General features: G+C 42.6%; 1 protein-coding gene across 1 annotated transcript in view; it reads right to left on the bottom strand.

The window, feature by feature from the left end:
- Window positions 1–432: 432 nt before the first annotated feature.
- COLEC10 (collectin subfamily member 10) overlaps window positions 433–16,014 on the bottom strand; it is a 34,174-nt gene continuing 18,592 nt past the window's right edge. The window contains exons 2-6 of the mRNA XM_005303381.5: window positions 14,826–14,897; window positions 12,253–12,324; window positions 7,225–7,278; window positions 5,976–6,071; window positions 433–4,517 (exon numbers count right to left, since the gene is read on the bottom strand). Of these exons, the coding sequence (XP_005303438.2) occupies window positions 4,129–4,517; window positions 5,976–6,071; window positions 7,225–7,278; window positions 12,253–12,324; window positions 14,826–14,897 (683 nt within the window). The 3' untranslated portion in view covers window positions 433–4,128. The remainder of the gene's footprint in view (window positions 4,518–5,975; window positions 6,072–7,224; window positions 7,279–12,252; window positions 12,325–14,825; window positions 14,898–16,014) is intronic.

The following is a 16,014-nucleotide window of genomic DNA, read 5'->3' as shown; positions in this document are numbered from 1 at the left end:
GAGACCTTGAAGTTGACTCGGTAGAAGAGGGAAGTTGTTCCATGTATAACTATGTGCTGAGCTTCCTTCAACTCCACAGTCAAATTCTTCCTTAAGACTCACAGCTTTTTGCGTAATCCTCCATTGTTGATCAACCATGACTCAGTTTGATTTCCACCTCATGCTTTATCCTTTTAGTTGTTTGGTTTATATTTATCCAATCTGGATGGTAAGCAGCTTGGTGAAGTGCAGTGCCCCGATACCATTTGCATGTGTTGTAAAGCTCTAGTGTGCAGTCCCCTGGTGCTTTGTAAGTAACTAAAATTAATAACACTGCTCTAAAGCTTTCAGGAAGCTGGGAAATAGGCGAGGTGAATTGTAGATAAGATAAAATAGGTTTCAATTGTGTGGTGAAAGGAAATAGTCGCAACAGGATTCATGACTTCTGAAACCTTAAAGGAGACATTTGTTTAATTGTTGTCTACTTTAAATAGTATTTGATCATTCTACACTTTAAATAATAAGACCAAAAGAATAAATAGCACTAGACTGTTTTAAGCACATGCTTAAATCCATCTGGTCAGCAAAACACTTACACACATGACTTCAATGGGACTTTAACACACACTTATAGTTGGGCACTGTACAAGCGCTCTGCTGAATCAGAACCTAAGAAAATGCATGCTCCCCTCACCCCACCAAATCCTCCTTGTGGTTTCTCTTCAGTTTGCTTTACTATTCTCCTGCCTTGCCACTGTTGTCTGTAAGACAGGACCATACACGTTATCAGCCCCACCCTTCTAATAAAACTTAGAGTGAAATGTTGTCTCAGTATGTTGAAATATCAGCACGGAGAAACTCAGAGGGTGAGGTGGGATGACTGCAGAGTCAGGCACACAGTACGTAGTGATTAAACAGGAAGAGTTCAAAAATACCTTTACAAGATGTTGTTCTCACTTCCTATGCAAACAGAAAGCAACAAATATTATGCCTCTCATTTGAACCTGCTCATTTCTTCTTTCACAACTTTCTTGATCACACTAAATATGAATTAAATGCAAAATGTAAGCACATTAAAGCCAGAAAATCCAGACCAGTGCTTTCCAAAGCAAATGTAACTTGTCCACTTCCCTCAGTGCATAGGTGCTATTTTTATTACTGAATATAGTGTTGTTAGTTGTCTTAGTACATGTCATTTGGTTGTTATAAAGGCTTTTCTGACTTGTGTACCTTTAAGATCTTATTTGAAATTAAACAAATACGGGTACCTGTTTAGAAGTCTTTTGACTGTAGCCAAGAAATGTATTTCATCACTATGGCTGCAAAATCAAATACCAACTTTCAACATATGGTTGAACAGAATAAAAGAATTAAAGGAAATGGAACAATTTATTGCCTGTATGAGATTAATGGCTGAACTGTTTGAGGAAAGATGGGCCAAACAGGCTAAAATGATTTTAATAAAAAGATCATGGGTATAAGTTTTACTATATATACATTATAGACAGTGTATGTAAAAATCTACGGTAGGTGCACTTACAGTTCACTCTGGTTCTAGAGACATTTCCAGTTCTAGTGGTTGTCCTAAATATCTATTTCCCAAAATTAGGGAATATCTGTGAAATTGTGAATATCTCTAGGACCAGAATGAACATTTTAGGTGTTCCCACTGTACTGTAACTAAACTACTCAGAGTCTCAACTCCATTGTTTTCACCTACTTTTTGTCTTGTCAACCTTTCTTTTAATACATTAATAACATAATTGTATTGCCCTAAATTTTTGTTATCTTTAATAAAAGTTAGTAACCAAATCTTAACCATAATGTTGTACGAATGCACAGGTAGGCTATTTTTACATTGAACTCTTTTTTTTTTCTATAAAGGAAAAGATTACACAAATGCTACTGCCTTGGAAGAGGAGGAAAGAGGTCTATTTGACAATGATTTCAGTGTAATCAGCCAATACTGGCAAATGACATTCCACTCTTGGAGGATAGAAGATACCCACAAATTAGTTCTTGGCTCACTTCTCTTTTTTGTGTCCTTGGCCATGCAACTGAAGGCTGTCGTAATGCTTTTCTCCCCCAGCTCTGAGCATGCTCCTGGATTACTTTAACTCATCACTAGTCAAAGAGCAGTTGTTCAGATTTCTTACCATTGTTTTGATTTGACCATGTATTTGAATGAGGAACTCACATGGAATTGGTGTAAACCAAGTCAGGCCTCCCATGCATCATGCTTTGACCCTGCAAGAAACCATTTCTTTTTCTCTCTCTTTACTCCACTTCATATGCCCCACCCATACTCAGGGTTTGGCCTTAAGTCAAAGGCCCAGATTTCTAAAGCTATTTAGATGTTGCTCTGCTCCGTGTTGAAAGGCCTAAATGATGGCTAAGTCCCATTTTCTAAAGTGACCTAGGCTCCTAAGTCCCATTGACTTTCAATGACACTGAGGCCTGGTCTACACTAGGAATTTACTTGGGTATAGCTATGTCTCTCAGGGTGTGAAAAATCCACACTCCTGAGAGACGCAGTTAAATTGACCTAATCCCCAGGGTAGACCAGCACTAGGTCGACAGGAGAATTCTCCCGTTGACCTAGCTACCGTCTCTTGGAGAGGTGGATTGCCTATGCCAGTGGGAGCAGCCTTCTCAGCAGCGTAGGTACTGTCTTCATTGAAGTGTTACAGCAGTGCAGTGGTGCCACTGTAGTGGTTTATGTGTAGACATGTCCTAAGGGCAAGTCTACACTATAGCCAGGATCGACGCTCTGAGATCGATCCACTGGCAGTTGATTTAACAGGTCTAGTGAAGACCCACCAAATCGACAGCAGATCACTCTCCAGTCGATCCCTGTACTCTACCCCCGATGAGAAGAGTAAGGTAAGTTGACGGGAGAGTTTCTCCCGTTGACCCCCTGTGGTGTAGACCCCGCAGTAACTCGACCTAAGGTACATTGCGTAGCGTAGGTCGACTTACCGTGGTAGTGTAGACATAGCCTTAGACTCCTAAGCACCTAAATCGCTTTTTAAAATGTTATATCCTACACACCTTTAAAATCAGGGTTAAAATCAAGCCTGATATCCAAATGATCTTGGAGTATTTCCTACGGAGGGTCTTGGAGTAGCCCCAATGATTTCACCAGGAGTACTCAGGGAGGAAGCAGCAGCAAGGGTATCAAAATCTGGCCTCTTAGGTAAATGCCAAAGTAGAATAATAAATAGCTGGGATCTTTGCTTTCATTGCTGACCACTTGCTCATGCAAGCAGGAGCAGCCCTAGCCAGTAAGCTGACCAGGGCAGAAAACGTTTTTGGTGCTCACCTCTCATCCCCCAAGTGGCTGAGGAAAAAAAACCCAATCCAAAAATCAAACCAACAAAACCCACAGCCAGCCAATCACTGGAGAAAGAAAAAGGCTGAACAGTGCAGTGGTCCAGAACCCCCTGGAGCCCCAGACCCAGTAACCCCTACCTCAGAGCAACTGGCCAGGGAGAGGTGGGGAGCAGTGGGGAGGCTGAGGAGAGATGGAACGATGCTCCATACCAGCCAGCATATCCATCCAGCTACCATGGGGGCAGTAGAGGAGGTTTTTCGCAGCTCTTAAAGGGACATTGCACACTACTCCTCCACTCCCTAACACAACCAGGGAGCTGCAGAAAATATTGTGCCTCCCTGGTGCAGTCTACCATCTGGTGCTGCCTGTGGAGCAGTGTGGTTGTGCGCCACCCCCAGTGCAGTGCTGGTGTGGCTAAAAGCCATACTCTCCCTCAGTGGAGTTTGTGCAACATTTCAATAAGCTGTTCCACCAGTTACTTTCCCCATTATTCACATACTGTCACTCCATCAATGGAGGCAGACTCATTCATGCTGGTTCTAAATTTAGCCCAAGAACTTTAAACCCCAAATAAAAATCACTGATTTTCCCCATGAGTTGGGAAGCTAGGAGCTCTCTGCAGGCCTGATTCTGACTCCACGAGCACCAGTGTAACTCCATTGACTTAAACATAGTTACTACTGCTTTACACCAGTGTATGTGAGTGCAGCATCAGGCCCTATCCCTCCTAGCCCTGCCCAGCGCATCACCTCTAATGGATAACTCAGGAGGAATTATTGCAGGTCCAGACGCTGCCTGGCAAGCACTCTGGCATTTTATTTTCTCTTCTTGAATTCACAGACAAAGTAGATAGCCAGATGGCACTCTGAATCATTCCACTCTCCCGTGCTGAGCATTTCCACACAGTCCTCATGCACAGACGTGTTCTTCGGCTCCCCTTCCTTCCAGTTGCTGTAATTTTGCAATGGGGTGTTGTCTGCATACATGAACTGCCCTTCCTTTTCCATATCGTTCACCCCAATGAACACACGGAAGAGGCCGCTCTTGGAGACGTAGTCAGCAATCAGTGCATTGGCTGCCTCATCCTTCGGCATTGCCAGCATCCCCCCTCTGATCCTGCAGTGGGTCACTGCCTCCTTGTAGCTCTTTTCTTCTTGGACAATGTAATAGAATTTCTCATCTGTTTCCCTGATTCCTGCTATTACTGTAGAAAGAAAAACATCCTATTAACGGTCTCTCAAAACGTACACAAGTCTCTCCTTAAACAGAACAACAGTCGAAATAGCCCATAAAGCTGGGAAATGGGTTTCCCACAACTGAGTTTCTGATTATAACGATGAAGGCATGAACAGGGAATGATATTAATGCGGGTGGTATGCTTCTTATACAAGTGAGGGCAAGGCATAGTGCTTCTCAGTCCTGACTGCTCAGCATCTCCCTTGGCATTTCAGTTCTGGGCCTCTCTGCAGCCGTGGTTCTCAGATCATGTCCTGCCAGATGGACAAACGAGTCGGGGCAACTAGATGAGATCACCACATTCACTTCACTTGTGACTTAATACAGATGCCAGCATAGCGCTCCAGAAAGCAAAAGCGAGAACGCGAACAGCCTTAGGGCCCTCTCAGTGTAAGTGGAGGCCAGTGTTCTTGGGTGGCTCAAGCTAGGCCTTTGAATTTGGACTGATTTTCATAACTGCTGAGTCTCTACAATATCCCTTGACTACAAAGGGTGCTGTGGGTGCTCAGCATCATCTGATATGTTATCTCTGATAACCGGGCCTCTGAGGGTTCAGTCATGCTAGACAAGCACTAGCCTGCACTGTGCATAGTGTGGAGTCCTACCCAGAGCTCCCAGGTGTGCTGGGGCCGAGTAGCCATTCTTCTGTCTCTTCAGGGTGCACAGCACATTCCCCAACTGCATGCTTGGGCAACTCTGACCACAAGCGTGCTTCCTCGTTATCCATGCTTATCCCCTTTTGGGTGTCTGACTCCTCAGGGGCACGAGGAAAGAGTGAACACTGGGACTCCAATTACACCCAGCTACTGTGCAGGGCTGCAAGGGGCAGGCGGTTTCTTGTGTCCTCCTTTTCCCTTGCACGCCATGGAGCAGACTGGCACACACTTGTTCCTTGTATAGTCAGGGTAGTCAAAGTGGCTATAAAGTGCTACCATTCTGATTGCTGCCCATGTGGAAGTGACTAGCCCAGGTGGCAGGCAGTGGAGAATCAGAGCTGACGGCCTTTAATTATATTTTTTAACATTTTCCAACAAGCAACTTTGTGCTTTCTCCCTGGCCACCCCTCAAGCTTGGGCGCAGCTCCTAGTAAATATCTACAGTCATCTCACTGTCCTCCTTCAAATCCCTCCTTAGCTCTTCTCTGCTGCGATGCCTGCTACAAACTCAACAATGATTGGGCAGTTGGTGTGCTGTGCCCAGTGCCAATTGTGCTAGTACCTATCATCTCCTTGGTCCCTGGTGCATCCTTTACCTCTTTGTTTGTATCTCCCTGTTGTCGATAATCTTACACTTAGATAGGAAGCTCTGTGAGGCTGGGATGTCTCTTTATATATATTTCCACACTCTCTAGGCACTACCTTAATATAACAATAATAATCATTAATAAAAAGGTGGGGACGGTAAAATAAATGATGATGAAGCTTACCATTTTTGACAAATTTCATGGATGTCTTGAGTCGAGCAACATTAATATCCAGTTGTCCAACAACTTTGCGGTATCTCCCACAGTCACAGACTGTGCCTGATGCAACACAGAAAACACCTGATTCACCAGCTGGGAATGAAGGGTGAGTGCATGGTACTGCCTGACCTGCCAATCTGCTCTCAGACCTTCTAGAAGACTTACTGCTGACTTGTGGCAAGCTAGCATCTCTTTATCCCCAGTGCTGCACCCACTGATGATAACACTCTGATTGACCTAACTGGGAGCTGGACTGTGCCTCCTTAACATGTGACTGTAACTTTTCATGTGACTGTAACTTTTCATTGATGTTTCGGTTTAGATTTTTCTCACCCACTTAGATATCTCTGATCTTGAAAAAGAACAATTATTTCCTGGGGTAGGGGAGGCCCATCCTAGATGTAGGAGGTTTCACCCCCTTAATCGCCATATCCTCTGCTCCTCTGATCCACCAGCCGGGACTTCACCTATCACAGCTGTCGCTATCATTTTATCTCCCTTTGGCAGAGAAGTAAAAGCAGGGTAAGTTAATACAGCCTTGGGATCTATTAATGCCACTGGCGTCCCTTGTGGGTTGGGGATATCCAGAGGAGACCAGCTGGCTTCCCAGCCCACCCTACTCTTGCTCCAGAGAGTTGGGCTGAGGAACTTCTATTAGGTCAGAGAAAGGGATGAACATGCTACAGACATAGAACATACCCACTTTTCCGGCATAGACTCTTCTCTACCAGGGACATGGAAAAGAGCATTGAGCCCTTAAACTGGAAACTTTTTGGAGGGGGGACTATGTCAATACACTCTCTTCTGCACTTATGGTGCAGTAAATAATTAACAACCATGACAACTTGAAACCATTGAAGTTTGGGTTGTGTTTGGGCCTGATAAAATATGACCTCTGGGGTTCTATATATTTTATTTCATTCTTCTGCTACTCCCAGGAAGGGGAGGGATGCAGTTAATTTCTCACAAGAATCTTTATGGTTTGCACAGCCTAAGCTGCCATTTAGTTAAAAATCTATATTTTGTTTTAAAAAAAAGTTTTGATAAAGAAACAGGGTTTAAATTAAGGGTGGAAACCATTTCATGGATCTCAATTATTCAGTGAAACCCCAAACTTACAAAATGTCAGGAAACCCCGGCACCCCAGCAGGTTCAACCATCCTTAGTAGAAAGACACAGCTCAGGAAATGTAGTGGTAACTAACATACTGTACCTGCTTTTCCCTTCCCTCCAGACACCCCAGATAAACCTTTGATTCCTCTGTCACCTGAATGAAGAAAAAAAAATACGTTCCCATATCTCAGGAGAGCGTGTTTGAAAAACATGTTGGAAATTTATTTAGTAATGTATTAGCTGTGTGCATTTGGCAGAAGGACCCTGATGTGCTGTTCTAGCAGATGTGCCAAATCAAACAATCCATGATTAATTCTGGTGAATGAAAAGAAGGAGAAAACTTTAATAGCTCACCCATTGATAGCTCAGGCCTCTTGTGGGTGGCTGGTGCCTGGTACCCACTCAATTTAAGGGGGAGCTGCACAATGCCCTTTATATAGCTGGATGCTGAAAGCCCTCAGCAAGTCAGTGGGAATTCTCTCAGCATCTTGCAGGACTGAGTCCATATGGCACTGGATTACATCATGTAAAATTAAGATACAGGATAAGGCTGGTTTGACAGAACCCAGTGAATTTCCATGGATGCATTTAGCAATGCACACAGCTGACAAATGGCTCTCTAGCTGAGGTAGGTAGGGGACCTCATTTCATTTCAGAATAAATCCATAGAAGTGTTATGTTTTTTATTTTTATTGTGTTTCTCATATTTTGAAAATCATTCCAATGATCCATATCTAAGTAGATGTACTAATACAAAAAGATGAGTGAGCAGCTTTATTTCAAAGCCACTCATAATTGTTTGAATCAGAAAACTGTCTGACTTTATTTAAAATTCATTTCAGCTCTCTCTGGTAGATTAAATAGCACCTTTAGTTCAGAGATCAAACCCTGCTTAATATTCATTCTATCTTGTAGTTTCACACCATGTATTTTTACATTATTTCTTTTCCTTAATATAGTTGTATTTTTTTTGTGTGGAAGACATCAGGAGCGTATGGACATTTTAATTAAAGATAACTGACTCCCTTTTGTACAGACAGATGGAAATTCTGGAAAATTTCATTAAAGCACCTAATACTCTATAGTGTTAAACCATGAATGGGTTTGGGTCTTCTGTTCATATACTGAAGAATATTAATATATCTAGCAAAAGCTAAATTCTATGGGCCAATTAGTGCTCTTGGGCAAGCCAGGGTGTGAATTGGCAGTGCACCAGCTTGCTGTACATCAACATCCTTGTGTGGACATGGCTGCACTGTAGTGAAAGTCCCGAGTGTGACTGATTATTACTACTTGAAAGCATAGTACACTAAGCCACATTCAACGACTTCCAGTGTTCTGTAGATTCTCACAGTAATGTGCCATGAAGAAGCCCAAAATTACACCAATGTAAATACATAATAACACTACTGACTTCTTATCTCATGGAAATCAATACTAGACAGTGGCCAACATTTTCAAAAAGTGACTAGTGATTTTGGGTACCACAATTCTTGGGTGTCTTAATGATGCACCTTAAAGGGGCTTAATTTGCAGAGGGCGGATGTTCATTAGAATCAGGCTCCTTTAAAGTGTCTCCGATTAGTCAGTAAAAACGGAGGCATGCAAAAACACCAGTCACTGTTTTGAAGATCTTGGCTGTTGTTTGTAATGGCATAAGGAGCCGTATTAAAGAATCACTTGCTGTGGGCAAATTCTTTACAAATGTTGGTAATAAAGAATGGGATACTTTGGCATCAGAGCCAGTTCCCCCATTTTCAGAATGACCTTTTCTATTTTTAACTTGGGATGCCAAAAATTCTTTCTCACTGTCCGCCCTCATCACAGACATATAGTAAGTTAGCATGATAAAATACATTCATTTCTTGGTTTGGGTATAACCTCAATTTTGTGACAGGAAACACCTGGGAACACCTAAAGCAATAAACTGAACCCTAATACCAGCAGCAATTTCTTCCATCTAGCTTGAACAACCTTTGCTTCTGGAAACAGAAACACATTTTTAATTGTTTGTTTCCTCATTTTCTTCCAAACTGATTGTATAATTCTTTCTTGACCATCAGAGGTGGTGTAAATGTAACAGTCACTATGCTAGACAAAGAGCTGGATTGAGTTAAAAAGTTGGGGTCAGATTTTAAAAGATATGTAGATATTTAAGGATGCAAGTAGGCACCTAGTGGGATTTTCAAAAGCTCCTTGGCAAGTTATTGAAATCAATGGGAGTTAGGCACCTTATATATTTAGGTGCTTTTGAAAATCTGACTAGATGCCAACCTGCATCGTTAGGTGCCTAAATATCTTTGAAAATCTGTCCCTTGGGGTCAAATTCTGCAAATGCTGTATAAATCTGGAGTAATTCCACTGAAGTCAATGGGATGGGGGAGATCTAAGCTACTTTGCTGCTCCCTTGATCTTGTCTGGGAGCCTAAGGGCCAGCTGTTCTCAATTACATGGGCTACAGCAGTCAGCTAGGGACCACTCCAACTTCTACCCATCTCCAGCCTGCTCCTACTCTTGGGAGCATACACTAGTTTTACTCCAACTGGGTATTCCCCCTGTGTCAGGGAAATCCCCAGCAGACGTCTAAAGCCGCTCTCCATTCCCTTTGTACAACTATCTTTATTCAGCCATGTCTGCCATTGAAGCCAATAGGAACTGATGTTAGAAAAGGCTGTAGGTTGAGACTCAGTAATGCAAAGCCAAAAGTTAGACTTGCCTTTTTTTCTTATTTGCTTGCAAAGTCCATATAGTTCTTTCAGATTATTTAAACAAATGTTTGGGTGTTTTTGTGATGTTATTGACATAACGTGTGACTGTATAGATCATTGTTGCAAACGCTGTTATATATTTGCAGTAAATGTTGTGCAAAGGTTGTTGTGTAAGTTGTGATTTGCTGATTATGATTATGCTATCTGCATGTGTGTATCATTTTTGCAGTTGAAGTTATGAATATTGGCTATGTACTTGTATATCAATGTGGTTTGATTCTAAGTAGCCTCAGTGAAGCATCTGGTCAGCTTCTTGAGAAGGGACTATTCTCAGTAAGTGCCCAATCAAGAAACATTTAACTGACAATGGACTTTGGGAGATGCCAATCCACATCTGAGCTTTCCTGGGAACATTCAAACTAACATGTAAACAATGGCATCGGCCGGCAAACTGAGTCATGCATGGACATGTGACTTGCTCATGTGACTCCAAGCTCCATCTTACTGATGTAATTTTCCACAGTAAGAACAAAAAGGTGTCCTTCCACCTGGACAGCTGCCTCATTTCCATTTTGTCTTCACTCCTGCTTCTTACTTCTGGAGGAACCTTGATACAAACTGAAGCTCTGAACAAAAGACTGAATGACCCATCCCATCTGGATGTACTCCAGAGACTTGAATTGAACCTGCAGTTTATTCCATCACTGCTACAAGCCATAAAGCAAGAACTTTGCCATTCCTGTATGTAATTGATTCAATTTAACCAGTTTTAGCTCTCATCTATATTTCTTTCTTTTTATGAATAAACCTTTAGATTTTAGATTCTAAAAGATTGGCAACAGCGTGATTTGTGGGTAAGATCTGATTTGTATATTGACCTGGGCCTGGGGCTTGGTCCTTTGGGATCAGGAGAACCTCTTTTTTCTTTTACTGGGGCATTGATTTTCATAACCATTCGTCCCCATAATGAGTGGCACTGGTGGTAATACTGGGAAACTGGAGTGTCTAAGGGAATTGCTTGTATGACTTATGGTTAGCCAGTGGGGTAAAACCAAAGTCCTCTCTGTCTGGCTGGTTGGGTGTGCCTTAAAGGTGGAGAAACCTCAGCCTTGGGCTGTAACTGCCCTGCTCTAAGCAATTTGTCCTGAATTGGTACTCTCAGTTGTGTCCCGCCAGAGGCAGCATCGTTACAGTTTTGTCTTAAAAACAAACACAAACAATGCTAGTGCCCAGGAACCACACACTAATAAAGCTGAGTACACAGGTGTTGCACTTTATGATTGGTTGTTACAAGCCATAGTAAAAATTAAACCTCAGAGCACATCAGACAGTCATGTAGCTGTATCAAATTTCCATTCCACTGTAACCAGGGGTAATAAAAGTGTCGTTCCTTTCCCTCCTGCCTAAGTGGAAATTAAACCAAACAATATGAATAAAGAGGGCACATGCATGTTTATTTGATGTATTTATGCAGTAACTTATAATTGTATCTGTATAGTTTGAAAACTGAGGGCCTCTTCTGACAGGTCAGACAGGTGTAGTTATATTCTACCTTGATATATAAGGGACAGCTCTCAGAATAAGTAATTAGTGTCAGAACATGAGTCCTAAAATCACTGCCAAATCTAGGTCTCCTGCAAGGAGCTGGCCCATTGCACACCAAGGTGGTTAGCCAGGTCCAGACATTTGGCATGAATAATAAGCAGCAGAATATTGACTTATGATCCTCGGCTTTGAAAGCAAGCGGGTAAAATCCAGGGCTGCCCAGAGGATTCAGGGGGCTTGGAGTCTTTGGCGGCAGGGGTCCTTCAGCTCTGGGTCTTTGGGGCACTTCGGCGGCGGGTCCTGGAACAAGTGAAGGACCCGCCACCGAACTGCCACCCAAAACCCAGAGCGGAAGGAGCCCTCGCCGCCGAAGACCCGGAGTGGAAGAAGCTCCGGGTCTTTGGCAGCGGGTCCTTCACTCGATCCGAGTGTATTCGGCGGCACTGAAGGGCCTGCCGCCGAAGACCCGCCAAAAACTCTCGTGGGGGCCCCTGAAAACTCTCGTAGGGGCTCCTGCAGGGCCCGGGGCAAATTGCCCCACTTGCCCACCCCCCTCTGGGCGGCCCTGGTAAAATCCTGGCCTCATTGTAGTCGATGGGAGTTTTGCCATATTGGAGCCAGGATTTCACCCTATGCTTTTTATTTTGTAATCTAAAAGAGATCAGCTTTCTTAGCTTAGCTAGAACATACACACACCAAACTGTATCATGATCCCCAATTAGCCTGTGTAAATATATTTGGGGAACATAAATCAGACATTATTTAAATCTGAATTATTTGTACTTAATAGCTGTAATTCTTAAAAACATACAAATCATGTCATAATTGAATATGTACCTTCACAAAAAAAAAGTAACATGAAACACATAAATTACCTTTTCCACCGATTGGGCCAATTTTTCCAATCATTCCCTGATCCCCACTATCCCCCACAGCTCCTTTGTTTCCTGAAAAGGAAAGCAATGAAAAGAAGGTGAATGGTTTTACCCATTCGCAGGACAGTTTCATTCTTTAGAGGATTTGTTACTTTAAGGTGTGCAAGTGCAATGAAACAATGTGTGTTACCGGTCCTCTTCTGGGCCGATCCACAGGGGATATGAGTCTGTGACATCCCCACTTAGAGAGCTTTGGCTCTTTAGCTCCATAGCAGCTCATGCTGTTAGCTCTGGAGGTCCCCAATGCGTTGGCCAAAAATTGGGCTCTCTATCCTTCTTGCCAATCTCTGTAATTGACAAGTTCTTAGCAGACATCAGAAATGTAACTTTCATGCTGGAAAAAAAAGATTTAAACAAGATTCCCATTGATTTTATGCAGAGGATCGCCTATCTTTTCCCCTCCTGCTCAGTCTTCCTGGCCCAGAATTTTAAATGTATTTAGGGATTTGTCTGCTCAGCATTGCAAGGCCTATGTGTCTGGAGGTATTAGGACGATACTAATGGATGGTTCTGACCTCCTGTACTATGGAATAAACAGCATGACATTTCAGAACTTCTTGTTCTATTAAAACTCTCAACTGACATGCCCGGAGCCATCATCCTTTATACTGAAAATACAGATTAAAACCCATTTTAGTTATTCATATATTAATTATGCTACACAGCAAATCCATGGCCAATAGCTCAGTGGTTCTCAAACTATGGGTTGGGACCCCAAAGTGGATCATGACCCCATTTTAATGGGGTCACCAGGGCTGGCATTAGACTTGCTGGGGTCCGGGGCCAATGCTGAAGCTTGAGTCCTAGTGCCTGGGGCTGAAGCCCGCGGCTGGGCTCAGGCCTCCGGCCCCCTGCCTGGGGCTGAAGTCCTCGGGCTTTGGCTTCAGCCCCCCTGCCTGGGGTGATGGGCCTCAGGTGGGCTCAGGCTTCAGTCCCCCTTCCTGGGGTCATGTCAGAAGGGGGTCAAAATGCAATGAAGTTCGAGAACCCCGTCAAGTATTTCTTTGATTTCTTTTACCAGACGAAATTCTGAAGTCCTTACTTGTGGTAAAAGTCAGGATTGCCAAATGTGGCCCAGTGTTTTTGCTGCATGTCACTACAGGATTTTTCTGGTGCACAGAGTCTGATGGTAATACACACCTTTATACTTGCCATTGTTTTATGTTGCAAATTGGCTGGCTAAATTATGAGATCCCAGTTTTGTGGGCTCTCCATCTGCACATATGACTTTAATGCCACAAAAACATTTAATAAACACGTGTTAACTGATCCCTTTCCCTCTGATCTGCTCCAGTCACTATTTTATGATTTGAAACAATGTCACACGTGGTCCTATGTAGCCGATGTATATACAGAATTAGAGGATGTATTAATTATAACAGCTAGTAAATAGAATTTTAAAAAATATTCTAGCTATAAAATGTAAAACAATGCTACGGATTAGCATCCTGAAATACTTAGCCCATTGCCAAATGGGAGAATGAACATGTGTATGTATCAGTATTGCAAAAACAGCTGGTTAAACTATGAGATGGGACTTTACAAATAAGCTTTACTCTGAACTCTGTAATTAGCAGTACTTTTCTCTGCCTCAGAATGCTGTTGTACTGTTCATTATCCAAGGAGGGGGTGTGTCTAATAGAGCAGAGTGCTGAGAGTCCTTGGCTCTAGTCCCAATTTAGACAGCGACTTGCTGTTTGACCGTGGGTAATTCACCTAGTCTCTCTCTGGCCCAGATCCTTACAGATATTTAGGCTCCTACCGTCCATTGATTTCAATGGATGGGAACAGCCTAAATACTGTTGAGATCTGGGCCTCTATGCATCAGTTTGCTTATCTGTAAATTTGAAAATTCCACAGATATTGGCTTCTGTTGAGATAAATGTCAAGATGTATTGACCTAGAGGTAACTCTTAGCCTAGGTTTCACCTAAGGAGGTATTTGACTCAAGGGACAATAAAACCTTGATTTATGTTGAAATATGAAGTCAGGCTATGTATTGTTACATGTGGCTTTGAATGTTTCTAATCAGAGCTAAATGGAAATCCCTCCATTATAGCCATATAATTCCAGACATGTTGCAGTTTTTCCTCTCGTTCATATTCTGAAGAGGAGATGAAATTAGGGTCCAGGTTATTTTTGATGAACTAGCCGTGAGGCCAGGAGGTGCATATGTGATCTGATCAGCTAACAATCTTCCACATGCCTCAGTCACGATGAACTGCAGCAATAGAAGGAAGTCAGCAATAGAAACTTATTGGCCTGTCACACGACGGTTGGCAGTCAGTCATAAGTTGTGACTTTCTTATGGTATATAAGAGTAATAGTAATACCCATATTAATAGTAATTCTGGCATGTTGTTAGCCTTAATCAATTCATGTTTAGAAAATATTATGAGATCTCTTGGTACAGCATTAGTCCAAGGTATTATCATGACTAGCAATTGACATATTGTTCTGTTTTATTTGTATTAATATCCCTATATCAATACTATCAAAACTACCACACGTACCTTTTGGTCCTTTGGGGCCTACTTTTCCATGTTTTCCGACCTCCCCTTGATCTCCTTTTTCACCGTCATCCCCTTAAAAAGCATAAAATAAAACATCATGCTCCAGCTCATACAGTCCAATAAACATTACCATGTGTTTCTCCAAAAGTAAAATTGACTGGCTGACACGACTGGCTTCTTTAGTTGTCATTCTGAAGGTACAGTGGGTATATATGGGACAAACTTCAGAGGAGAGCAGGTCCACCCAGTGTCTGACCAGCTTCAGGAAATGTGGCAATACATTCTGCTTTGACAAAACCTTCCCACCATAACAATGACATTGACATTGACATTCCCTTCTGCCTCTAAACCCTCACCACACAAAAAAACAAAATAAAGGCCTATCCCAAGCAGAGCTGTGACTCCAAAAAGGGAGAAATACCACAGAGTGCACTAGGGCTTTTGCTCTTTCTAGTGATTTTATGTGGAAGGCATTCAGATACTGTGGTGATGGACAGCAGTATAAAACCTTAAGGTAGATAGATTGATAGCTGTAGAAATTGGAATGGAACAAACCATAAATCCCAGCAAGTCAACCCATCAACCCTTGGCACGGCTGAATGTGTGTCTGAATATAAAATTTGGATTTTATATATACTCCCACACATGACTCTGAACTTTGCCTGCAGGGAAAGTCCACGGCAGCAAGTTCCTTGAACTTTACTTCTGTAGCACATCGATACCCCAAGAAAGACAAAGGCCCCATTGCACACAGGGTGCTGTACATACAATAGTAAGAGACAGTCTTGCAGGAAAGCGTTTACACTCTAAATGGACAAGGCGGACAAATGGTGCCAGAAATAATCTCATTTTACAGATGGAAACTGGAGGCACCGGATAATTGAGTTGCTCAAGGTCACACAGAAAGTCTGGGGCAGAAGTAGGCCTTGAACCCAGATTTCCTGAGGCTCAGTCAGGAGCAGCAAAAAACAAACAAACAAAAAAACCCCCCATAACTAAAACAACCAAAAACTTCTCCTCTGACGTACACAGCTACATATGGCAGCAAATAGAAAAAAAATGGAGACTGCCTTGTTATTGATTGGGAGGTCAATAATACAAACAGCAAGTGAGCCATATGAAAATGTGGGAAACAAGCTGGGAAGTTGGGCCCTGCTCTGATCTCACATCATTTTTTTCTGAACTACAC

Source organism: Chrysemys picta, chromosome 2 (assembly GCF_011386835.1).
Source record: "Chrysemys picta bellii isolate R12L10 chromosome 2, ASM1138683v2, whole genome shotgun sequence".
Lineage (NCBI taxonomy): Eukaryota > Metazoa > Chordata > Testudines > Emydidae > Chrysemys > Chrysemys picta.
This window is presented reverse-complemented; position numbering and strand designations above follow the sequence as displayed.